The 24,991-nt window shown below is 49.8% G+C and overlaps 1 protein-coding gene across 3 annotated transcripts in view; it reads left to right on the plus strand.

Annotated features, from left to right (window-relative positions):
- The window catches only part of LOC119978842 (tyrosine-protein phosphatase non-receptor type 22-like), a 108,672-nt gene that overhangs the window by 69,757 nt on the left and 13,924 nt on the right, over positions 1-24,991 (plus strand). For 2 of the 3 annotated variants that reach the window (XM_038820728.1, XM_038820729.1), the window contains 5 exons: positions 971-1,053; positions 7,730-8,562; positions 12,145-12,216; positions 21,407-21,519; positions 24,186-24,213. In XM_038820728.1, coding sequence (XP_038676656.1) covers positions 971-1,053; positions 7,730-8,562; positions 12,145-12,216; positions 21,407-21,519; positions 24,186-24,213 — 1,129 coding nt within the window. Of the gene's footprint in view, positions 1-970; positions 1,054-7,729; positions 8,563-12,144; positions 12,217-13,976; positions 14,062-21,406; positions 21,520-24,185; positions 24,214-24,991 lie in introns of those variants that run through there. The other variant, XM_038820730.1, reaches the window with a different exon arrangement.

Genomic DNA, 24,991 nt, shown 5'->3' on the forward strand with positions numbered 1-24,991 from the left:
AATTCTGTGTGTGGTGAGTGTGTGTGCATGTGCGTGATTGTGTCCCACAGATCACATCACTGAAGTCGTGCTACAAATCGCATGGTAAGAGAACATACCTTTCTTAAAGGAACACTCACATGACAGTGTGTGTGATTGTGTGTATTAAGTGTGAGTGTGTGTACGTGAATGTGAGTGTGATTGTGCATAAATGTGTGTGTGTTGAGTGTGAGTGTGCCTGAGTGTGATTATGTGTGTGTGTTTGAGTGTGTAGCTGATTTCTCTCTCGTGGGCAGAAAATTATTCTCTACCGGCATCAGTCATTGTTTTCCCACTTGTGCTGCTGCTTTGATCTCCCTTCCCCCACTTTTGCTTCAGAAAAATGCTTTCTCCTTTCTCCCAGTAATCCAGTGAATTCTCACTCATCTTCACCCTCCAATCTAATTTCTGCTACCAAATTCGATTTGCTACAGCAAAGCCCATTGGCTGTAATGGCCTCCCAGTGATTGTGTCTCACAAGTTGTGTTTTTATATGCGCAAACCTTAATTGTGAAGTTATAAATAACCTGCATTCGCGAACTGAAATCTGACATTGCTGCGTCGCCTTTTGCTTGCAATTGGTTTCAGAATCTCTTGGGGGTGAAATTGGGCCCTGCCAATTAAACAAGCTCATAGTGAGTTGTCAGCTGATGTTTTACCATGCCTGATCTTTGCTTCTCAGGATAATATTTCAAACTGTACCTTCTTTTATTTTTGGAAACTCATTTTCTAGTCTCACTGTCACTTTGAAATTTTTGCCAGTATTTCGCAACTCAACGTGAAATAGCGACCAGCATGTTAAAAAATCAGCTGCTGATTCACTACAAGCCTGATTCACGTGGCTGACATGAATCGATTTCACTCACGTTTGAGTTTTGACAAATCCTGTGTTCTGTCATGTCCAGGCAGCTGGGTTCACTAACGGTTTGATTTTGAATTTGTGCTCTAACAGGCTTCTGAGCCATCTATGGCATTAGAGACACCTCAGGAGCTACCAAACCCCATCCTTCTCTCAGCGGGCTCATCACGTCACAGGTAACAAGCATGGAACTCAATAATATGGATCGTGCGCCTGTAACTTACCGTGATATGTCACTATTTCCCTATCTCTGCAACCTGTTCCAGTCCTACTGTTACCCCGGGAATTCGGCATTCCTCCGATTCTTTTTTTTTGGAAATGTTTTTTATTGAGTTTTCATATTTTATATCCAACAAATTACAAATTATTAGAAAAAAAAAGAAAAAAAAACACGCAAAAATTAACATGTATATTTACAGGTAAGCATCTTCATAATAACAACTGTGGCCGCCCCCTTTAACCGGCATACATATTTTACATTCCCCAATATGGCCGAGGCACATGTTTGTAGGCATTTATTTACAATTTGGTTTTGGGCCTTAGCTTGCCATCAGACTGTCGCTTGCGGCTTTCCCTTCCTTTTTTTTGGAATAATTTTTATTCAAGTTTTCAACAACAAATTTCATCACAACAGAGAGACACAGTAACCCCTCCCCTCCAATACAAAAACAATAAATTAACAAGAAAAAGAAATAAGCGTAAAACCATGCGAACAAACCCCCATAACGAACCCGTAGCCCTCCACCCCCCCCCCCCGGCTACCTTCCCCGATTCCCATACATTTTCCCCTGATTCTTGGCCACCCGACTATTCTTCCTCTTGTTCGTTGGCCACAATCAGGTCCCAGAACAACTGCATGAATGGCTCCCACGTTCTGTGGAAGCCGTCGTCTGACCCTCGGATGGCGAATTTGATTTTCTCCATTTGGAGAGATTCCGAGAGGTCGGACAGCCAGTCTGCAGCTCTGGGCGGTGCTGCTGACCACCAGCCAAACAGGATTCTACGGCGGGCGATCAGGGAGGCAAAGGCAAGGGCATCCGCCCTGCTCCCCAGGAATAGATCTGGCTGGTCTGAAACCCCGAAGACCGCCACTATCGGGCATGGCTCCACCCTCACCCCCACCACTTTGGACATAGCCTTGAAGAAGGCTGTCCAGTACTCCACAAGTCTGGGGCAAGACCAGAACATGTGGGCGTGGTTGGCCGGGCCTCTTTGGCACCGTTCACATCTGTCCTCCACCTCCGGGAAGAACCTACTCATACGGTTTCTTGTTAAGTGGGCTCTATGTACCACTTTTAGTTGCGTCAGGCTGAGCCTTGCGCACGTGGAGGTGGAGTTGACCCTATGCAGTGCTTCGCTCCAGAGTCCCCACCCCGTCCAGTACGGTGTCGTCCCTTTCTACCAGTCGGTCATACATGTCGCTACAGTTCCCTTTCTCTAGGATACTTGCGTCCAGTAGGTCTTCCAGTAGTGTCTGTCGTGGCGGTTGTGGGTACGTCCTTGTCTCCTTTCGTAAGAAAGTTTTGAGCTGCAGGTACCGTAGCTCGTTCCCCCCGGCTAGCCAAAATTTCTCTATCAGTTCGTCCAGTGCTGCGATCCTGTCGTCCGTGTATAGGTCCCTGACTGTCAGTGTCCCCCCGTCCTGCCTCCACCTTTTGAAGGTGGCGTCAGTCAGTGCTGGTGTGAACCTATGGTTGTTGCAGATGGGAGCCTTGTCCGACATTTTGGTCAGGCCAAATTGCTGCCGCAGTTGGTTCCAGGATTGGAGGGTGGCTGTCACCACTGGGCTGCTGGAGTGTTTTTTGGGTGGGGATGGGAGTGCTGCTGTGGCGAGGGCCGGGAGGGAGGTCCCCATGCAGGAGGCCTCCTTCGCACGCACCCACTCGGCTTCTGGCTCCTGGACCCATCCCCTTACTCGCTCGGCTGTTGCCGCCCAGTTGTAGAATTGTAGATTCGGGAGGGCTAGCCCCCCCCCCTGGATTTTGTTTTTTGTAGGACCTTCTTTGGGATCCTAGCATTTTTACCCCCCCCCCCCCCCTCCCCCCCCCCTCCCATACGAACGCCATGATAAGTTTGTCCAGCGCTTTGAAAAAGGCCTTGGGGATATAGATCGGAATGGATCTAAACAGGAAGAGGAACCTGGGCAGTACGTTCATTCCTCCGATTCTGGCATCTTGCCTGTGTCATTATCATAACTATCAGCATTGCACGGGTTAATGTAGTGTCGAGAGTGGCCACTAGAGGGAGCTACAGTTACAACTATATAAGGCAGTGATGCTAGAACTTAGGGGAGGAGTGTACGCAGGAATTAGCTAGTGAAAGTCAGAAGAGCAGATAGTGCAACTAAAGTTAGATTATAGTTTATACCCGTAGTGAGATTAGCAGTAGATGAGTGTAGTTAGGTGGCTATTGATCAATTGCATATTCTTAAGGACTATGTGTCGAATCCCAGTTTAGTAGTGTAAATAAAATCATACCTTTGTTTAAATTAAAGCTATTTTGTGGTCTTTGTGGACACTACGCCACCCATGCTGAAATAAGGAACACAAAGAACACCACGTTGTGCTTCCGCAAGTCCCTTCACCCCACATTTGGCAGCTGTGACTTCAATTTAGACACAAAGCTCCATTGTCTTTGCTCCTCTTATATCCTACCTCTTTGATCAAGCTTTTGGTCACCAGCTTTAGTATATCTCTTTTTTTAAATTTTGTGTACCGAATTTTGTTTGATAGTGTTCCTGTGAGGTAGCTTGAGACATTTGAATATATTAAAGGCACAATTTTTACCAATTGTTGTAACTAGTGACAGAACCAAGTCAATAATTAGTCATAGAATTCAATCACTAGCAAGGCACGGAAGCCAATATGTGACTACTATGGAAGGAAGGAAGTCAGTGACTAGCCATGGAAGTTGGTCAGTAGCTAACTGATGGTGTTAGATTGTCTTAAACTTTCATGCACACCTGTCCATAGTTAGATCAAATACCAGTGTTACTGACAACACTCCGACTGCATGTTACAGCAGGAAACACTGCCCATTGATCAAGTGGATTCAATCCAGTTAACCAATAATGTGGTAGGGTCTCGGTTTAGTTCCTGGATAAGCTCAGTGCTTTCTGCTGCATTGAACATAAACATTAAAGTCAGCTTTGCAACTGATGTCCTGACTTATCAACAGAAATGAATAAAGCAATCTTGCAGATTTTTATAGCGATGCTAATCAATTCATCAACCACCAGCTAATTTGATGATGGAAGCAGTGTTCAACCTCGAGTGGCACATCCCCTCACCGCAGAGACCTGAATCTAAATCTAGACTCTTGGCATGATCTACTCGAATGGGAACAGAATCCCAGAATGAGCTCCTTTAGCCGGGTGCTTCCCAGTGCTCAGAGAGCTTGGAAACCCCACGCTATCGAACAGCACTCGCTTCCCATTCGGGTAGATTTGGAGCCTCAGAGGGGAACTCCCTGACAAGGCCCATTTCCTGCATTAAGGAGCTCCGCTTGCCAGATCCCCTCAGTGGAGGAGAGATCAGGAGTTGTCCCCCCCCCCCCCCACACACACACAGGAGCTCCTGGGCCCAATCCCCATTTTGGGAAAATGCTAGCTTGGCACAACCAGCCTGGCACCATCCCTGCCAGCACTACCTGGGCATCTTGGCAGTGCCAAGGTGCCACACTGCCCAGAGGGCAAGCACCTGGGGGCCTCCAATCCCTTGGGAAACCCCTACAAGTGCTATTTCATTCACTGAGCAGCACGTGGCCAAGATCTCCATGGCAAAAGGGGTTAGATCCCAATCCCTTGTGTGGGGCGTGGGAGTGCATATTAGAATGATATTAGCTGTCTCAATCTAATATGCAGATTTGCTAAAATGTGATCCACCCACAATGGGTGGGATTCACAGAGTGAGATCACATTCAATCCCGCGAGGCATGGCGAGCCGTGATCTCCCGGCATTGACCAGCCCTGCCGTGCCCCGCTGCCGTTTATGCACAACGCGGATGGTGAATCGCGCCCTCTGAATGAGAATAAAATATCTTCACCGTTAGAAACACAGAGAGGTTGACCTTATTCCTAGCAGCTCAACATGGCCTCATATACTTTTTGAGTCCATGCTTAAGATTTTAAAGACAATACCTGCATTGACCGAGAATGTAGCTGTTTAACAAAGTGTCCTCACTAGGTTTGTTTGGGTCATGCCTCAGATGATTCATGCTGATTTCATGCTGTACCTGTCCTGGGAGTGTTTAATGGGGACAGTGTAGAGGGAGCTTTACTCTGTATCTAACCCCGTGCTGTACCTGTCCTGGGAGTGTTTGATGGGGCAGTGTAGCGGGAGCTTTACTGTATATCTAACCCCGTGCTGTACCTGACCTGGGAGTGTTTAATGGGGACAGTGTAGAGGGAGCTTTACTGTATATCTAACCCCGTGCTGTACCTGACCTGGGAGTGTTTAATGGGGACAGTGTAGAGGGAGCTTTACTCTGTATCTAACCCCGTTGTAGTAATCCACGGGAGGCAGGAGTTCCGTCACCACACCAATATTTATTTACAATAACGATATTACAGGAGCAGCTACAAACAGTGCTGCTAGCAGTCCAGTCAACTTAAGACTGCTCACAAAGCCTACACAGGTGATTATATGGGCCCCCTCAATGAGCTATCATTGAGGGAGCTCATACTCCAATTGGCCAACCAATAAAGCCAATTGGAGTTCATTACACCCGTGCTGTACCTGTGCTGGGAGTGTTTAATGGGGACAGTGTAGAGGGAGCTTTACTGTGTATCTAACCCCGTGCTGTACCTGACCTGGGTGTGTTTGATGGGGACAGTGTAGAGAATACTGACTGGAACTCAGTTTGGTGAGTTTCTGCTGAAATGGGTGAACATCATTTCCTGCCTGTTTATTCTGGGGTTAAGCTTTCTGCCTTGGGTGATTTTATTCCGCTGTGACCACACTGCAGCATGTACATGCCCTGGCTCAAAGAGACCTCCTGCTGTCTGTATGTCACACTCTGAATATTGCACAATGATGTCAACCAAGTATAAAATCTATTGCTATAACTGGTCTTTGCTTAAACCCAAAGTAAAACATTTGAATCAAGAAGTAGTGTTAAGCTTTGACTTCATTTGATCAGTTGTGTATTTTATTTTTATTTCTATTTTTCTTATAAATTTTGAGTATCCAATTATTTTTCCCAATTAAGGGGCACTTAGCGTGGCCAATCCACCTACTCTGCACATCTTTGGGTTGTGGGGGTAAGACCCACGCAGACACGGGGAGAATGTACAAACTCCACATGCACAGTGACCTGGGGCTAGGATCGAACTGAGGTCCTCGGCGCCATGAGGCAACAGTGCTAACTGCACCAATTCAAGGGCAGCACGGCAGCATAGTGGTTAGCACAATTGCTTCACGGCTCCAGGGTCCCAGGTTCGATTCCCGGCTTGGGTCACTGTCTGTGCGAAGTCTGCACGTTCTCCCCGTGTGTGCGTGGGTTTCCTCTGGGTGCTCCGGTTTCCTCCCACAGTGCAAAGATGTGCAGGTTAGATGGATTGGCTATGCTAAATTGCCCTTAGTGTCCAAAATTGCCCTTAGTGTTGGGTGGGATTACTGGGTTATGGAGATAGGGTAGAGGTGTGGGCTTGGGTACGATGCTCTTTCCAATAGCCGGTGCAGACTCGATGGGCCGAATGGCCTCCTTCTGCACTGTAAATTCTATGATTCTATGATCAGTTGTGAATTTAAGATGAAAAATTTTACATGTCAGTATGTTTTAGTTTTCAAATGAGCTGAATGGCAGGTGGGGCCCAACTTTGATCTGGCCCCACCTGCAGCACGGTAGCACGTGAGCACTGTGGCTTCACAGCGCCAGGGTCCCAGGTTCGATTCCCTGCTGGGTCACTCTCTGTGCGGAGTCTGCATGTTCTCCCTGTGTCTGCGTGGGTTTCCTCCGGGTGCTCCGGCTTCCTCCCACTGTCCAAAGACGTGCAGGTTAGGTGGATTGTCCATGCTAAATTGCCCTTAGTGTCCAAAGAGGTTAGGAGTGGTTATTGGGTTGTGGGGATGGGGTGGAAGTGAGGGCTTAAATGGGTCGATGCAGACTCAATGGGCCGAATGGCCAACTTCTGCACTGTATGTTCTATGTTCTATGACCCATTCAGTGTTCAGACGGGCCTCTAGAAAATGCCGCACAGATGCAAAACGTAATCAAAAAAGGTGATTGAAATATTGCCTTTAAACTCGAGAGGGGGCTGGAATGTACAGCAGAGAACGCTGGCAGAGAACCTTCATCCAATCCCATCCAGGGCCCTGCATTCAGTTTTAGCTATTACATCTAGTTGGATTATACTTTCAAACAACTGGCAGAGGAACAGTGGGCCAAATGGCCAGCTTCTGTGATGTAAAATTCTATGAATAAGTAGATCACTCACCAGGGTCTTTGGTGGGGTGATTCAGAGCAGTGGCACGGGTGCAGAATTTGGAGAGGCCCAGGAAGGAGAGAAAGTGTGAGATTTGAGCTGCTTGCCATGTTTAACAACCTACAATCATCTTGTCATGTTCCAAAGCATTCAATGATGCGCATGAGAATCTGAAAGTGCAACTGGGCAACAACTTTTGGGTTTCCACATTTAATCATTCTCACCTGATGCTGCTGTGACTTTGCCACATAAATGAGAGTGAGCATCATTAGCCTCCACGTTATTTTGAAGGTAATTCTTGAGCCAAAGAAGTCACAATAATTCAATGAGCGAAAGAAACGAAATTATGTGACACAGAAATGTTGTTTATTTCAGCTGGCTGAAAGTCATGTGCAACTATACTCAATACATTGTCCTTACCTTTACAGTTCACCAATAGAGGAAAGGAGTTTGCGATTCATGACACAAGGGATTACGGATTTGCAATCCTCAGATCAACGCCAGGAATTTGGTTTTTGCCCCCTCAGACATGAGCCGTCTTACAAATTAATAACAGATTGGACCAACAGACCCAGTACGTGTGGAAATGTCTCAGAACCCCAGGACCCCTCCTCCTGCATTACAAGATACTCTCCAGAGAGACAGCTGAGCTTGAACGTTGAAGGGACACTGTGGAGTGAAGTGCCCCAGAACTCAGCAAGACTGCCTCAAGAGGCGCACGAGTTTACGAGCAAGACCGGCTTAACCAGGGCCAAGTCAAACCCTTTTTCTACCACGAGTCAGGACATTGAGCATTCCGCAGAGTCGTCTAAAGTTAACCAATGCAGCCTCTTTGTTTCTTTGGAAGACCTGCTGAGTTCCTCTTCAAGTGGACCTTCTTCATCAAAATCAAACAGCTTACCAGCTGTCGGAAGGACCCGTCACTGGGGATCTGCTCAGAAAGAGCATACCGACATTCTCGAAGACCCAGACAATCAGGACCTCATGCATCTCAGTTCCCCTGCCCACTTCCTCTCCACTTATTTTACTGAAGATCCCTATTTCTCACCTCCAAACTCAGCACAGCTCCAAGCAGCGGAAAACAGCGCCCTCTCCTGCCTGGATGCTCCCTGCCATCACCTCGACAATCTGATTCTCGCTGGTTGTCGATCTGAGAACGATTACAGTGAGCTACCACCGAACCCAATGTACATGAAACCCACCCTGGCCAAGCCAGTGGAGGAAGAACGTCGGCACAGTGCTGCTGAAGCAAAGAAAAATAGTAAGTTTGAATCCTAACACTACCAGTAAAAAAAAATCTGGCATTGTTAAAAATAAAGCCGTTCGATTGCCAAAAATACCCAACGTGTTCACCAGCATCCTTTAGGGACGGAAGGCTGCCGCCTCACCCACCTCTGTCTGTGGTAGTTGTTGACTCTCCAGTTCTCTCTGGAGCAGCCTGGCAATCTGTCAAACCACTGCAATACCCTGAGAGCAATTGCGTCATGCAGATCACAGAGTTGTCCGCTTTGGGTAACACTCTCGCGTTTCTGAATCCAAAAGGTGTTGGTTGCGAGATTTGCAAGTTTAATCTAGGCTGACACTTCCTTTGCAGTTCTCAGGGAGTGCGACATTGATAAATTCGAACCAAATGTTTGTCCTCTGAGGCAAACGCTAAAACGAATCTCATTTAACTGTTTTGAAGAAGGGCGAGGGAGTTCTCCCCAAGTGTCCTGGCCAATATTTAACTCACGACCAATGTTACTAAATTAGATTACTGGCCTTAATCACATTGCCATTCGTGGGAGTTTGCTGTATGCAAACTGGCTACCACATTTCCTTCGTTATTGTACAAAAAATATACTTAATTGGCTGTAGAGCATTATGGGAGGTAATAGGGTTGTAAAAGGCACTATACAAATGCAAGTCTTTCGGCTCAAGAAGGCAACTCACCACCACCAACAACCTCTCATGGCGCAGCTAGACGTTGCCTGGAGTCTGCATTCCGAGAATGAATGAGAAGGAAGCAGAGTAAATGATTTGGGCTCGGTTCCTCAACTCCACCCTCTTACTGCCTCCAGTCCTCGCTGACACCCCGACCCCTTTCTCCGACCTCTCCTTCTGCACCCTGGCAACACCTTCGTACAACTGAACAAAACAGCGAGAAATGAAAGAAGCTCCAGGGACCCGGGTTCAATTCCAGCCTTGGGTGACTGTCTGTGTGGAGTTTGCACGTTCTCCCCATGTTGGCGTGGGTTACCTCCAGGTGTTCTGGTTTCCTTCCACAGTCCAACAATGTGCAGTTTAGGTGGATTGCCCATGCTAAATTGCCCCTTAGTGTCCAAAAGCTTAGGTTGGGTTACTGGATTACAGGGATAGGGAAGCGTGGGCTTAAATAGGGGCTTTCTAAGGGCTGGCGCAGACTCAAAGGGCTGAATGGCCTCCTTTGCACTGTCAATTCTATGAGTATATGAAAATAACTGACATTCATATACTGCCTTCCACAATCTCACAGACAATGAAGGGTTTTTTTGAAATGTAGTCACTCTTGGTTAGCGTAGTAATTCAAAATGGTCCCAACAGCACGAGGGTGAATCCCATTCCAGCTAAAGTTGCCTTGGGGTTTCCCAGAGTTAAATCGCGGCATAAACCATGGTTTGGCAACACTCGAATAATCGAGGGTGCTACTAGAAGAAGAAGAAATAATCGTTGTAATGAAGGAATTTACTTTGAGTGACCCAATTGGCAGCTACAGGAAGCTCCAACTCTAAGCTGGAGTGCTGGGGAGGGTTGGAAATGAATATACAAATACTATTTTAAGGACAGAAACCAGCCCTCATAGAGCTATCAAATGTAGTGTAACAGTTAAGCGGACGATATGGGTGGAGAAGGCACACTGCTTTAAAGTAATGCATGTGTGTGCACAAATGCTCCTAAGGAATAAGAGCAGGAGATCCCTCAAGTCTGCTCCACCATTCTATGCGGCCATGGCCGAAATGTGACCTCAGCATGTTCCTGCCCGCCCCCATACCTCTTGACTCCCCAAGAGATCAACAATCTGTCCACTTCGGTCTTGACTATGGAGACGAAAACTGCACACTCTGCTCCAGGATTCACCAAAGCCCTATACTGCAGCAAGACGTCCTTGTTGTTGAACAAAGTGTAAAAGAGTTTCAAACCTTACTCTCACCCTGTATCACTGCTCCTCTTAACCCCTTGAGAGATCGAAACTCTGTCTACCTCAGTCTTGGAAAGTAATCAAGAATGGATCATCAGCAAGCCTCTTGGATGGAGAATTCTAAAGATTCACAACCCTTTGTGTGAAGAAATTTCTCCTCCTCACAGTGCCAAATAATTGATTTCTTAACCTGAGACTGTGTCCACAGATTCTAGATTCCCCAGTCAATGGAAACAACCTCACAGTGTTAATCTTCTAAGCTCCAAAGAGCATAGGCCCAATACCCACAACCTCTCATCCTAGGTAAACCCTCTCACCCCAGGAACAAACCTTCACTGCAGGGCCACCAAAGTATGTATACAGTATTCTTGATCAACTATGGAGACCAAAAATACACGCACTATTCCTGGTATTGTCACACCAAAGACCTGTACAATTGTACAAGATTTCCTTGTTCGTAAACGTCAATGCCCTTGCAATAAACTGTAAAGGGTTTTAAAACACTGCTTATACACTGTGGCCCGGATTTTCACTGAGTTGGGGTGACTGAGGAGCCCATGAGAAATGGCAGCAGATCCCTATTCCGGGATTCCTATTCCCAGGCTCTCTGATTTTTGGGGTGCCTTTAAAGGGTGTGGGCTGGTTGCTGTCAAAAGTCCACATCTGGTACTCCCATCCAGGCGGGCGCCATTGCAGAGTTTGGGGGCGATTCTCCAATACGGCGGCCAAGTGTTCACGCCGTCGTAAGCGCCGTCGCAAACAGGGCCCGGGCACGTCCTATTCTGGCCCCCCACAGCGGCGCCAAATGTGCACAGTGTCAACCCACGCATGCGCAGTTGGGGCAGCTCAATCCTGCGCATGCGCAGTTGGGCCGCGCCATCCTGCGCACGCGTGGAGAACCTCTTACGCGCGCCGGCCCCGACGCAATATGGCGTGGGTGTTTAGGGGCCGGCCGCAGCGGAATGTAGGCCCGGGGGGGAGAGGCCGGCCTACCGATTGGTGGGCCCCGATCGCGGGCCAGACCCCTTCGGAGGCCACCCTCCCCAGTGATGGAGCCACCCCCCCCCCCCAACAGGCCGCCCCCCAAGCGTTCCCGCAGAGTTCCCGCCAGCAGCGACCAGGGGTAGATGGCGCCGGCGGGATCCTGTCGTGTCGGAGCGGCTGCTCGGCCCATCCGGGCTGGAGAATCGCCGCTCACCATTTGCGGCGATTCTCCAAGTGGCACGGCGCGATTCACACGCGGCTGGTTTTGTGGGGGGGGGGGGCGGGAGAATTACGTGCAGGGGTCGGGGCGGCGTGGCGTGATTCGCGCAGCGCCCCAGCGATTCTCCCACCCGGACGGGGGAGGGGGGGGAATACTGCCCAGACATCTCCTACTCCTCCACAATTTCCATGGAGTTGGCCAGAATTTTAAAGAGTTGTGGTTCACCCCCTCTTTGAGGAGCCTGCATGAGGGGACATTTTCAAAGATAAGCTCAAAAGGTCCTCCTCATGTCCCCTACGCCAAGCTCTGCCCTTCCACCCACCCCCTACTACTCCTCATGCCCCCTATGCCAAGCTTTCTCCTCCATCCATTCCTTACAGCCACTCATTCCCCCTATGGTGAGCCCATACTCCCCACCCCCCCAATACCCTTTGATGAAGTGGTGACTAAAATTAATTTTCCATTTCAATTTGGTTTTTCAGGTTCCGATGAAGATATTCCCCCACCTCTGCCAGAGAGAACCCCTGAATCTTACATCCTCCCGGATGAGCCTGGTAAATGGATCACTCATTACTTATCTGACGACACAGGTTACAATTTGGAACAGGAGCCACTGTGAGAAATTTGGGGTCACGGGAGTCCAAGCTGCAAGCTGGAAAGTTCTGGAATGATTGGACATCCGTTTACCCCAAGCATTCAGGGATGTGCGAGGTTATTCACTTTGGTCGTAAGAATAGAAAAGCAGGACATTTTTTAAAAGGCGTGAAAATTGTAAATGTTGATATTCCAAGGGACGTGGGGGTATGCGTACAAGGAACATACAAGATTAGGATATAGTTTTGCAGCCGATTAGGGAGACAAACGGCATGTTGGCTTTCATTGCAAGGAGATTGGCGTTACAATCCCAGTTGATGGACAGGAAGATCCCAGAGTGGAACCCTGGCTCAAAGATTGTGTCAAGCTCAGACAGAAAACTGGTGTGTAAATCTCCACTTGCACAGAACCAGTAAACAAAGAAAAATGAGTGAGCGTGGTCTAATCCAGAACTCCACCCACACCCCACATCAATGCAGCCCCACACTCCAATGGAGCTCCCGCTGGGGTCCGTCCCGGACACTGCCGCCGAGAACTGCCAGGTTGGGATTGTCCAACCTGTGCCATGGGGCATGTCCCTCTCTCCGTCACCCCCCCCCCGGCCCCTGCCACCTCCACCCCACCACCAGGGGGCAATAATTACCTCTGGGCCCCCGGAGGAATCCCCTCAAATGCCTCACGTCTGGCCAAAGCTGTTGGAAACCTCAGCGAGGGGCGCTAATAATATTTGAAGCAATGCAAATGCATTAAAATGAGGTTCATGTCCTTTGCGGGCGTAAATCTTGTGACGTCGCTGGCAAGGGGAAAATCGGGGAACGTGATCACTCCAGCAAGAATCGCGTTTCCCGATTCTCGAGGGTTTTTATCGCCCATGCTGCCGATCCTGCGGACGCCGCGCCCAGAAACTTTACGACTTTTATAAAACATGGGGGAACAGAGTCATCGGACCACAAATTATTTTTAATAAAAAGAAAAAAAGTTATTAAATATGAACAAACTGGATTATGATTTTTGCAAGAACAACAAACAGTCCACACCGAGTAGGTCGGAACAAAAACTTACTGTATTTTACTAACTATTATATACAGCCCCAAAATATCCCTACTGGGTCTTCTCTGGTCGGTGCCTTACTGGCTGACTCGAGTTATACTAAGCCGAGTATTTTTAAGGAGAGCTCGTATTCTGCAAAATCCACGGGTTAGTTAATCATCCCTATCCTTTAAGACTGTATTATTGCAATGATATAATATTCTTTTCTTTCCCCCCTTACCTTAACAAATACGCACAGATTTTAAGATTAACACGGATTACAAGTACTTCTTAAAGTACAATGGTCTCATTAACACAGAGTCCTTTATAAGCACACAAGATGACTGTGGTAAGACACACTCTTCTCTGAAGCCAATGAATGTCTGTGGTTTTCGCCTTAAAATTCCCCAGATGATTCGTATACCCTTCAAGATTCCTTTGTCATAAAGGCTCTTACACAAAACTCCAAGGTCCAACATAGGAACAGCTTCTTCCCCACAGCTATAAGACTCCTCAACGTCTCCCCCTCGGACTGATCTGTTCCCTGTAAGAACACTATTCACGACGCCCTATGCTGCTCTTGCTCATGTATTTGCTTTGTTTGGCCCCTTGTTCCGCACTGTAACCAATCACTGTTTGTCGATGGACCATTTGTCGATGTTCTCTGTTGATTATTCTTTTTGTCTCCTAGGTATTTACTGTGTACGTTCCCTCGGCCGCAGAAAAATACTTTTCACTGTACTTTGGTTCATGTGACAATAAATCAAATCAAAATCAGCCATTGATTTTCACAATTATTTCAAATAATGTCTCCCAAACTGTAGTAATTTTTTGGAGACTTTAGCACTACCACAGATATCTTTCTGGCCTCCCACAATCCAATGCCTTTTCAACTCTCTGTGACTTTACTGAACAGTAAACTGTTCTAGTTCTTAGATTTGTCTGTTCCATTAACTCCTTCTTGGAAACTTCTCTTTATTTCACTAGTTTCCTTAACTAACTGGACTTAGGCTTCCGATCTGTTTTCTTAACCATTACTCCATCTTCTAGCAAAGTTGAGGGAGGTATTCTCTCTTCAGCCTTCTAAAACCAACTGCTTCTACCAGAGCTGCAAAAGCTGTCTTCTCTCTCACTACCTATCACCAACTGCACGTAAGTTAGCTGAACAAAAGCTTAAAAGCTTCTCTACTTTACAAGGCCCCAGTTGCTAAGCAACGCCCAGCATTCCTCTGCTGGCCTATTTATTCTTCACGCCGTTGCCCTCTCTGGCACAATAGAAACACAGTTGGGGACTTCAGGTTGCGGTGATGCGGAGCTAAGCCGCACGTTCGGCAGCTCCCGCTATTTTCGGTCTTTTGGGCTCTTTTAAGGGCCCGAAGTGGTGCTGGCTGGACTTTTCCCGGTGTGGGAACGCATCCACTGCGCTTATCTGCCGGTGGATGGACTGGACCAGGAGCGGAGCAGTTAAAAAATTGGCTTTGGAGCAGAGAAAGGTGCGAGGCAGGAGAAACAAGATGGCGGCGGGCGGGGAACCGGCAGCGTGGCAGCAGTGGGCGCAGGAGCAGCAGGAGCTGCTTCAGCGCTGCTTCAGAGAGCTGAAGGCTGAGATCCTGGAACCGTTTAAGGCCTCGCTGGACAAGCTCATGGCGACTCAGTCGGCTCAGGGTGCAGAGATCCAAGAGCTACTGCAAAAGGCCTTGGAGAGCGAGGACGAACTCCTAGGTCTGGCAGTGAAGGTGGAGTCGCACGAGGCGCTACACAAGAAATGGCTAGCGAGGATGGAGGAGATGGAGAACCGCTCCCGTCGGAAGAACCTGCGGATCCTGGGCCTCCCAGAGGGGCTGGAAGGTTCGCACTTGGGGGCCTACGTGGCCGTGATGCTGAACTCGTTAATGGGCGCGGGGTCGTTCCAGGGGCCCTTGGAGCTGGAGGGTGCCCATCGAGTGCTGTTGAGGAAGCCCAAGCTGAACGAGCTGCCTAGGGCGGTGCTGGTCCGTTTTCACCGCTTCGTTGACCGTGAGTGTGTGCTGTGTTGGGCGAAGAAGGAGAGGAGTAGCAAATGGGAGAATGCGGCGATCAGGATCTACCAGGACTGGAGTGCGGAGGTGGCGAAGAGAAGGGCTGGTTTTAATCGGACAAAGGCAGCGCTCCACAAGAAGGGGGTGAAGTTTGGCCTGTTACAGCCGGCTCGCCTCTGGGTCACTTACAAAGATCGGCAGCTTTACTTTGATTCCCCGGAGGATCCATGGGCCTTCGTCCAGGCAGAGAAGTTGGACTCAAACCGAGGACTGGGAGGCTGGGGACTGATGTACATAGTCCGGAGGCCTTGTCCTCCTGGGTATCCTTTCGTTTTTCTGGTTGTGTTTGTAATGCCTTTTTGCTTCTTTGCTTTTACGCTTTTTGGGGCTGTTATTTATTTATTCGGGTGCTTTCTTGTTTTTCACTGGTGGAGGGCTGGGGAGCTGTTCGCGGTCCCGCTGGGTCACGCGCCCTTCTTTTTCCCGCGTGTTGGGTCGGGGGGGCGGGGTCTGAGTTGGAAGCGCGGGCTTTCTTCCCGCGCTGGAGGTGCAGTGGGCGGGACCGGCACTGGGTGGGGGGAGTGGTGGTTGTGTTGCACCGGGGGTGGACGTTGGGGTGGTGGAAGCAGCCGGGGTCAGCAGGAGCCGGCTGATTTACAGAAGTACGATGGAAGGGATTATGTAGCTAGCGGGGGCCCTAGCTTGGGGGTGGTGGGGGAGCTTGGGGGGAGGAATAGGGGCGGGCACCGGGTTGCTGCTGGAGGGGCCGAAGGGGAACTGCTGGGGGTGGAGGGGGTTGGGAGGGGGGTCTGCCACCGTGGGGAACGGGCCTGGGGGATTCTGCGGGCACGTGGTGAGCCGAGGGAGAGCTATGGCTGACCAGCGCAGAGGGAGGGGGAGGACCCCCCCAAATTCGGCTGGTCACATGGAACGTGAGGGGGCTGAATGGACCGGTGAAGCGGTTCCCGGGTCTTGGCGCATTTGAAGGGGCTGGGAGCGGACGTGGCTATGCTCCAGGAGATGCACCTTAAGGTGGCGGATCAGGTGAGGCTGAGAAGAGGCTGGGTTGGACAGGTGTTTCACTCGGGGCTAGATGCGAAGAATCGAGGGGTGGCGATTTTAGTTGGCAAGTGCTTGACGTTTGTGGTGTCGAGTGTGGTGGCGGACAGCTGTGGTAGATACGTACTGGTGAGTGATAGACTTCAAGGGGAGCGGGTGGTTCTGGTTAATGTGTACACCCCCAACTGGGACGATGCGGGTTTCATGCGGTGAATGTTGAGCCGGATTCCGGACCTGGAGTCGGGGGGCTTGATCTTGGGAGGGGATTTTAATACTGTGCTGGACCCAGCTCTGGATCGTTCGAGGTCTAAGATGGGCAAGACGCCGCCGCCGGCCTCAGTGCTGAGGGGGTTCATGGATCAGATGGGAGGGCTAGACCCTTGGAGGTTTTTGAGGCCGGGAGGTAGGGAGTTTTCCTTTTTCTCCCATGTCCACAAGGCTTATTCCCGGATTGATTTTTTTGTCCTCAGCAGGGCGCTAATCCCGAGAGTGGTGGTGGCGGAGTATTCGGCGATAGTCATATCTGACCACGCTCCCCATTCGGTGGACCTGGAGCTGGGGGAGGGGAAGAATCAGCACCCGCTGTGGAGGTTAGATGTGGGGCTTCTGTCAGAGGAGGAAGTATGTGGGAGGGTCCGTAGGTGCATAGGGGGGTATTTGGAAGCTAATGACAATGGGGAGGTGCAGGTTGGGGTGGTCTGGGAAGCGCTGAAGGCGGTGGTTAGAGGGGAGCTGATATCTATTTGTGCGCACAGGGAGAGGGGGGAGAGGGTTGAGAGGAAGAGGTTGGTGGAAGAAATGGTAAGGGTGGACAGGAGGTATGCAGATGTCCCGGAAGAGGGGCTTTTGAGGAAGCGTCGCAGTCTCCAAACGGAGTTCGATATACTGACCACCCGGAAGGCGGAGGCGCAGTGGAGGATGGCGCAAGGGGCGGTATATGAGTACGGGGAGAAGGCAAGTCGGATGCTGGCCCACCAGCTCCGGAAGCGGGAGGCAGCGAGAGAGATAGGGGGAGTCACAGATGCAGGGGGGAACCTGGTGTGGAGTGGTAGGGACATTAATGGGGTGTTCAGATCCTTTTACGAGGAGCTGTACCGGTCGGTGCCCCCGAGGGAGGTGGGTGGGATGGACCGCTTTCTGGATAGGCTGGAGTTCCCAAGAGTGGAGGAGGAGTGGGTGGAGGGTCTGGGGGCCCCAACCGAGTTGGAGGAGTTGATGGAGGCGCTGGGGAGCATGCAGACAGGGAAAGCACCGGGACCTGACTGGTTCCCGGTGGAGTTTTATAAGAAGTTCTCAGACCTGCTGGGCCCGTTGTTAGTGAGGACCCTGAATGAGGCGAGGGAGGGGGTACTTTGCCCCCGATGATGTCTAGAGCAATAATCTCACTGATCCTGAAGCGGGATAAGGACCCCCTCCAGTGCGGGTCTTACAGGCCGATCTCGCTCCTCAACGTGGACGCAAAGTTGTTGGCTAAGATACTGTCCAGGAGGGTGGAAGATGTGGTCCCGATGGTTATCCATGAGGACAAAACGGGGTTTGTGAAGGGGAGGCAGCTGAATGTTAATGTGCGGCAGCTTCTTAATGTCATGATGATGTCGACGGCGGACGGGGAGGCGGAAATAGTAGCATCGATGAATGCGGAGAAAGCCTTCAATAGGGTGGAGTGGAGCTACCTGTGGGAAGTGTTGAGGAGATTTGGGTTTGGTGAGGGATTCATTAGCTGGGTGAGGCTGCTGTATAGTGCTCCGGTAGCGAGCGTGGTGACGAATGGGAGGAGGTCGGAGGACTTGCGGCTGTCCCGGGGGACGAGGCAGAGGTGCCCCTTGTCGCCCCTGCTCTTCACGTTAGCGATTGAACCCCAGGCCATGGCGCTGAGGGATTTGAAGAACTGGAGGGCGATTGTGTGGGCAGGGGGGGGGGGGGGGGGGGGGGGGGGGGGGGGGGGGGGGGAGCACCGGCTGTCGCTGTACGCGGATGATTTACTGTTGTACGTTGCGGATCCGGCAAGGGGGGGATGCCAGAGGTGTTGAGGATACTTGGGGAATTTGGGGACTTTTCGGGCTATAAGCTCAACGTGAGGAAGAGTGAGCTGTTTGTGCTGCACTTGGGGGACCAGGAGAGGGAGATAGGGGAGCTCCCGTTGAAGAGGGCGGAGAGGAGCTTTAGATATCTTGGTATCCAGATAGCTAGGAGCTGGGGGGCCCTGCATAGGCTAAACTTTTCGAGGCTGGTGGAGCAGATGGAGGAGGAGTTCAGGAGGTGGGATGCGCTGCCACTCTCTTTGGCGGGCAGGGTCAAGTCGGTTAAGATGAAGGTGCTCCCGAGGTTTTTGTTTCTCTTCCAGTGTCTCCCCATCTTGATTCCGAAGGCTATTTTTAGGAGGGTTAATAAGAGTATTCTGGGATTCGTGTGGGTGCGGAAGACCCCGAGAGTGAGGAGGGTATTCCTGGAGTGAGGCAGGGAGGCAGGTGGTTTGGCGTTGCCCAACCTGTGTGGGTACTACTGGGCCGCGAATGTGGCAATGATTCGTAGGTGGGTGATGGAGGGGGAGGGTGCCACATGGAAGAGGTTGGAGGTGGTCTCCTGTGTGGGCACGAGTTTGGAGGCATTGGTGACGGCCCCGCTCCCACTCCCCCCGGCAAGGTATTCTACGAGTCCAGTAGTGGTGGCTTCCCTCAAAATCTGGGGGCAGTGGAGGCGGCATGGGGGGAAGTGAAGGCCTCAGTTTGGACCCCGATACGGGGCAACCACCGGTTTGCACCAGGGAGAATAGATGGTGGGTTTTTGAGTTGGCATAGGGCAGGCATCAGGCAGATGGGGGACCTTTTCCTCCACGGGAAGTTTGCGACCTTAGAGGAGTTGGACGGGAAGTGAGGTCTCCCCCCGGGAATACTTTCAGGTATATGCAGATTAGGGCGTTTGTTAAGCGGCAGGTGGCGGAGTTTCCGCTATTGCCACCAAGGGGGGTGCAGGATAGGGTGCTCTCGGGGACGTGGGTCGGTGAGGGTAGGATCTCAGCGATTTATCAGGTGATGCAGGAGGAGGAGGAGGCCTCGGTGGAGGAGCTGAAAGCGAAGTGGGAGGAGCAGCTAGGGGAGGAGATCGACCAGTGGACATGGGCGGACGCCCTAGGGTGGGTGAATTCGTCCTCTTCTTGTGCACGGCTCAGCTTAATTCAGCTGAAGGTGCTGCATAGGGCTCACATGACTGGGGCCAGGCTGAGCCAGTTCTTTCGGGGTGAGGACAGGTGTGGGAGGTGTTCGGGAGGCCCGGCGAATCACACCCACATGTTCTGGGCGTGTCCGGCATTGGAGGGGTTCTGGAAGGGGGTGGTGGAGACCTTGTCCAAGGTGGTCGGTTCCAGGGTGGAACCGGGCTGGGGACTCGCTATTTTTGGGGTAGCATCAGAGCCGGGAGTGCAGGAGGCGAGAGAGGCCGGTATCCTGGCCTTTGCGTCTCTAGTAGCCCGGCGTAGGATTATTTTAGAGTGGAGGGACGCGAAGCCCCCAAGCCCGGAGTCCTGGATCAGCGACATGGCTGGGTTCATCAAACTGGAGAGGGTCAAGTTTGCCCTGAGTGGGTCGGTACAAGGTGGCAGTGTTAGAGGGTGGTCAATCTCAGCAGCAACCCGGGAGGGGGGGGGGGGGGTGGGGGGGTTATGGGTCTGTTAAGGGGGTTTGTTTCTGCGACTGTATGTTTGCTACTTTTTTTTTGTTATTAATTTATTGCTTTGTATTGGGGGGGGGGGGGGTGGGCGGGAGTTCTTTCTGTTTTCTCTATGTCTTGTTTATTTTATTGGGAGAAAATTTGTTGTTGAAAAATTTAAAAAAAGAAACACAGTTGGAACTTAACCAACCCCCTCACATATAAATACCTTTGTCCAGCATGAATCTAACTATAGGTTTTACCCTTCCAGGCACGGAAACATTAAATTAAACCCACTTAAAATGACACCTTATTTCTAAGGATTTCCAATTGTGGTAATACCACTGTATATATATGTGTGTGCCTCTATTAGGGGATGTACAATAGTACCTGCTATTACAGATTTGTCGGTAAGCCCCTGCATAGTTTGTCGGTGAGCCCCTGCCGGCCAGCTCTGCCCACAGGGAGCAGTATAAATATCCATGAGGTCTCCTGAGCTGCCATTTTACAGCTCCACTTGAGGGAATTACATCTCACGGTAATAAAGCCTCTTTTGTACCGTTTCGTGTTTCTGTGTGCAATTGTTAGCGCATCACCAATACAAATACAAATACCAATCCCTTTGCTTTCCTAACATGGGAGGCTAAAGAAGTCCTGCTACATTTGCACAATTCTTTGGTGACACCCACACCTTGAATGCGGGATGCTGTTTTACTTTCCATATTTAGAGAAGAATGTATTTGCATTGGAGACGGAGGTTCACTAAATAAGTCTCGGGGTGAGAGGGCTGTCCTCTGATGAGGGGCACATTAAATTGGGTCTCTGTTCTCTGGAGTTTAAAAGAATGAGAAATTATCTTGTTGAAATATTCAAGATTATGAAGAGGCTTGACAGGGTAATCACCGAGAGGGGTAATCTCGAACAAGGGGGCATAGTTTCAGGATATTGGGCTGCTCATTTAGGTCTGAGATGAGGGGAATTTTCCTCACTCAACAGGTTTGATGAATCTTTGGAATTTTCTACCCCAGAGGGTTGTCAATGCACCGTTGTCGATTATATTTAGCGCAGAGATAGATAGATTCTTGGTCTCTCAGGGAATCAAGGGAGTCGGTCGGAAAATGGAGTGGAAGATCCAAGATCAGACAGGATCATATTGAACGGCGGAGCAGGCTTGATGGGCTGAATGGTCTACTCCTGCTCCTATTTCTTATGTTCTTAAGTGAGAAACTGTCTCACAACCTGTTCTTTCAATGCTCAATAAAATAAGTCAAAAAAAGTAATCCCGAGCCACCATGGTGAACCCAAACTTACAAATGGCGCACTTTGTAACAGAAATGCTACCTCTGTACAGTCAGGGCGCATCGTCAATCATTCCCTGGTTTACTTTCCTCTGATACAGAACCTGTGCCAGTTCCTCCAGCATCTCAGAAAATTGGAACATCTTCAGAGTGGAGTGGATCCACCCAGCCCAAGGCCTCCTTGGAACCCATGAATACAAAGACACGGAGCAAGGTATTGGACATAAGACACCAGCTCAGCGTACCGGCGACCTAAACGATGAAGTAACAGTATTGAGCAGGCAAATCGGGGTAATTCCAAATGACTGCGGGGCAGAATCTGGAATGTTTTCTCACGAGTGTAAAACAGGGGCAACCCTGACAGTTTTCGGAATGGGATGCCTAGGGCCCAATCTGTAAGAGAGCTCAGACCACTGAAATTTGTAAAGTCTGGTTTTTTTTAAGGCATCCCGCCTAGACAGGAGTTGGGTATTTTCTCGCTCAGTGAGGAAAGCAAACACCTATTCAAGGACTCCTCTAAGAAATTAATTTCTGAGAAGCAGAACGGGGACTGGACCTGTTATCATTCACCCTCATCACATTTGACCAATTCAGGCCTCACTGGATGATTGTCATCCACCCTGGGAGTGTTTGATGGGGACAGTGTAGAGGGATCTTTATTCTGTATCCAACCCCATGCTGTATCTGTTCTGGGAGTGTCTGATGGGACAGTGTAGAGGGAGCTTTACTCTGTATCTAACCCCGTGCTGTATCTGTCCTGGGAGTGTTTGATGGGGACAGTGTAGAGGGAGCTTTATTCTGTATCTAACCCAGTGCTGTACCTGTCCTGGGAGTGTTTGATGGGGACAGTGTAGAGGGAGCTTTATTCTGTATCTAACCCAGTGCTGTACCTGTCCTGGGAGTGTTTGATGGGGACAGTGTAGAGGGATCTTTATTCTGTATCTAACCCCATGCTGTATCTGTTCTGGGAGTGTTTGATGGGACAGTGTAGAGGGATCTTTATTCTGTATCTAACCCCATGCTGTATCTGTTCTGGGAGTGTTTGATGGGACAGTGTAGAGGGAGCTTTATTCTGTATCTAACCCCGTGCTATACCTGTCCTGGGAGTGTTTGATGGGGACAGTGTAGAGGGAGCTTTATTCTGTATCTAACCCAGTGCTGTACCTGTTCTGGGAGTGTCTGATGGGACAGTGTAGAGGGAGCTTTACTTTGTATCTAACCCCATGCTGTACCTGTCCTGATGCTGTCTCACTCTATTTTCACTATTTCAGACTTAGTGACTCCAATACTCTCTTCCTCCACTCAACCCTCAGGCATCTCTAATTCTAAAGCAAGAATACCTGCATCCAACCTGAACGAAGACATCCTCACTCATTAAACCAGATCTCATTGGCCATCATTGATTTATGTGTCCTCTGAGGTTCAAATCCCCTCGCTGTATTTATCAATCCCTCCATGCCCTTAACCCTAACCATGTGCAAATGCGGCTCCTGCCTGCCTGGGTTCCATCTGACATGTGTCCTGTGGAAATCCCTCCCTAAACACGCTGTGCACTCTGGGTGGAATTTTGCCATGGTCGTGTCGGCAGGTCAGGATCTTCCACTGGTGCCTGTCATGGCGGATTGGGAAACCCACTGGAGACCGCTGTGAAACTGATTTGCATCCTGCTAATGGGATGCCGATGAAGTCCAAACCAGAATCTACCCCCTCCCCCCACCCCAACACCCAATTCTCCTCAAGGCCAGCAGGAAAACATGCCGGCCTTGAACACGTCTGGAATAATGCGGATGGCGGGACCTAATCAAAGATAGCCTGGGGCTGTATCCGGAGTTCAGAATGGAGGCTGTCAGCAACCCTGGACCTAGGAACATCACAGCAGTGGATGGGAGGGAGCATCTACAGGTGGACCTCCCAGATTGTGTGTCATCGGGCAGGTCCATATTCCAGTTCTAGAGTGCTCCCGGAGATCCATCTTTATTTTCAGGAAGTCCATCTTCTTTCTTCAATAGTGGGTCAGTGATATTGGGCGCTTATTCAATATGACACCCTGATACGATAGTGGAGTGCCTGCCATGGGGCCTTCTCTGCCACAGAATACGGCGCAAAACCCACATTTTCACAATTAATTAGGGAGAGGTGTGTGGTTTACCGCTGGCCTCCATTGCCTGGTATGGAGGGCATTAGCTATGAGGAGCGGTTGAATAAACTCAGTTTGTTCTCACTGGAACGACAGAGGTTGAGGGGCGACCTGATAGAGGTCTACAAAATTATGAAGGGCATAGACAGAGTGGATAGTCAGAGGCTTTTCCCCAGGGTAGAGGGGTCAATTACTAGGGGGCATAGGTTTAAGGTGCGAGGGGCAAGGTTTAGTGGAGATGTACGAGGCAAGTTTTTTACACAGAGGGTAGTGGGTGCCTGGAACTCGCTGCCGGAGGAGGTGGAGGAAGCAGGGTCGATAGTGACATTTAAGGGGCATCTGGACAAATACATGAATATGATGGGACTAGAGGGATACGGACCCCGTAAGTGTAGAAGATTGTAGTTTAATCGGGCAGCATGGTCGGCACGGGATTGGAGGGCCGAAGGGCCTGTTCCTGTGCTGTACTTTTCTTTGTTCTTTTTATAATGGGAAACGCTCTATGTTCCTACCCTCACCACGGGACGTATTCCCAGACGGGAAAATTCCGTCTTCTGTTTCTCCCCCAGCCTTTGAGAACCACACTCTATCCTGCACTTCTCTTTTTACACTGTACTTTCTTCACACCCAGCTGACCTCCCTTTGTTCAGTCTATTAACACAACTATTTCTGTAAAATTTCATTGATTTCGCTGCATTGCTCGCAGATTGATTAAGTAAAATTTATGATTGTGTCTTTTGCAGAGTTTAAAATTGAGAGCCTTTAGGATGGGTAAGTGTTTCAAGCCAATTTTATTTAAAGTTGTAGATAGTTATTTAATTCAGCTTTTCTTTCTATCATTCTTGGGTATATCCTGTTGCACCAGCAGGACCGACCTATCAGAGGTGGCAGCATGGTGATATACAGTCAGGAGGGAGTTGCCCTGGGAGTTCTCAACATTGACCCCAGGCAGTCTCATGGCACCAGGTCAAACATGGGCAAGGTTACCACCTATGCCAAGCTATAAAATCTTCAGGAGACCCGACAAGGTGATACAAGCACAGGTTTATTCTTAAGGTAAAGACCGCAACACAGTGTACAACACCGAGGTCCCAGCTGGGCTACCCATCATTCCGGTCCCAATCCAGTCCGGATTTTAAGTGTTTGTTTCATTAGCCCCCAGCTGCTAGGCCTCCGCCCCTCAGCAGAGGAACTCGCTCTCCAACAGCCCCACGGGAGATCAATTGGGTCGTCCCCATGAGTCCCGTGAGTGTTATTATACAAACTATGAAAATTATGTCTCTACTGATCATATTGGCATCTACTAATAATGCCAGTAACTTTAGTAACTATTCGGGTTTGGATCCCGGCTCTGGGTCACTGTCCGTGTGGAGTTTGCACATTCTCCCCATATCTGCATGGGGTTTGCGCCCCCCACAACCCAAAGATGTGCAGGTTAGGTGGATTGGCCACGCTAAATTGCCCCTTAATTGGAAAAAATTATAATTCTAAATGTATTTTTAAAAAACTTTAGGAACTACTTATTGTGCAATTAATTCTAGTAACTATC

The sequence above is a fragment of the Scyliorhinus canicula genome, chromosome 15 (assembly GCF_902713615.1).
Source record: "Scyliorhinus canicula chromosome 15, sScyCan1.1, whole genome shotgun sequence".
NCBI classification, from domain to species: Eukaryota; Metazoa; Chordata; class Chondrichthyes; order Carcharhiniformes; family Scyliorhinidae; genus Scyliorhinus; species Scyliorhinus canicula.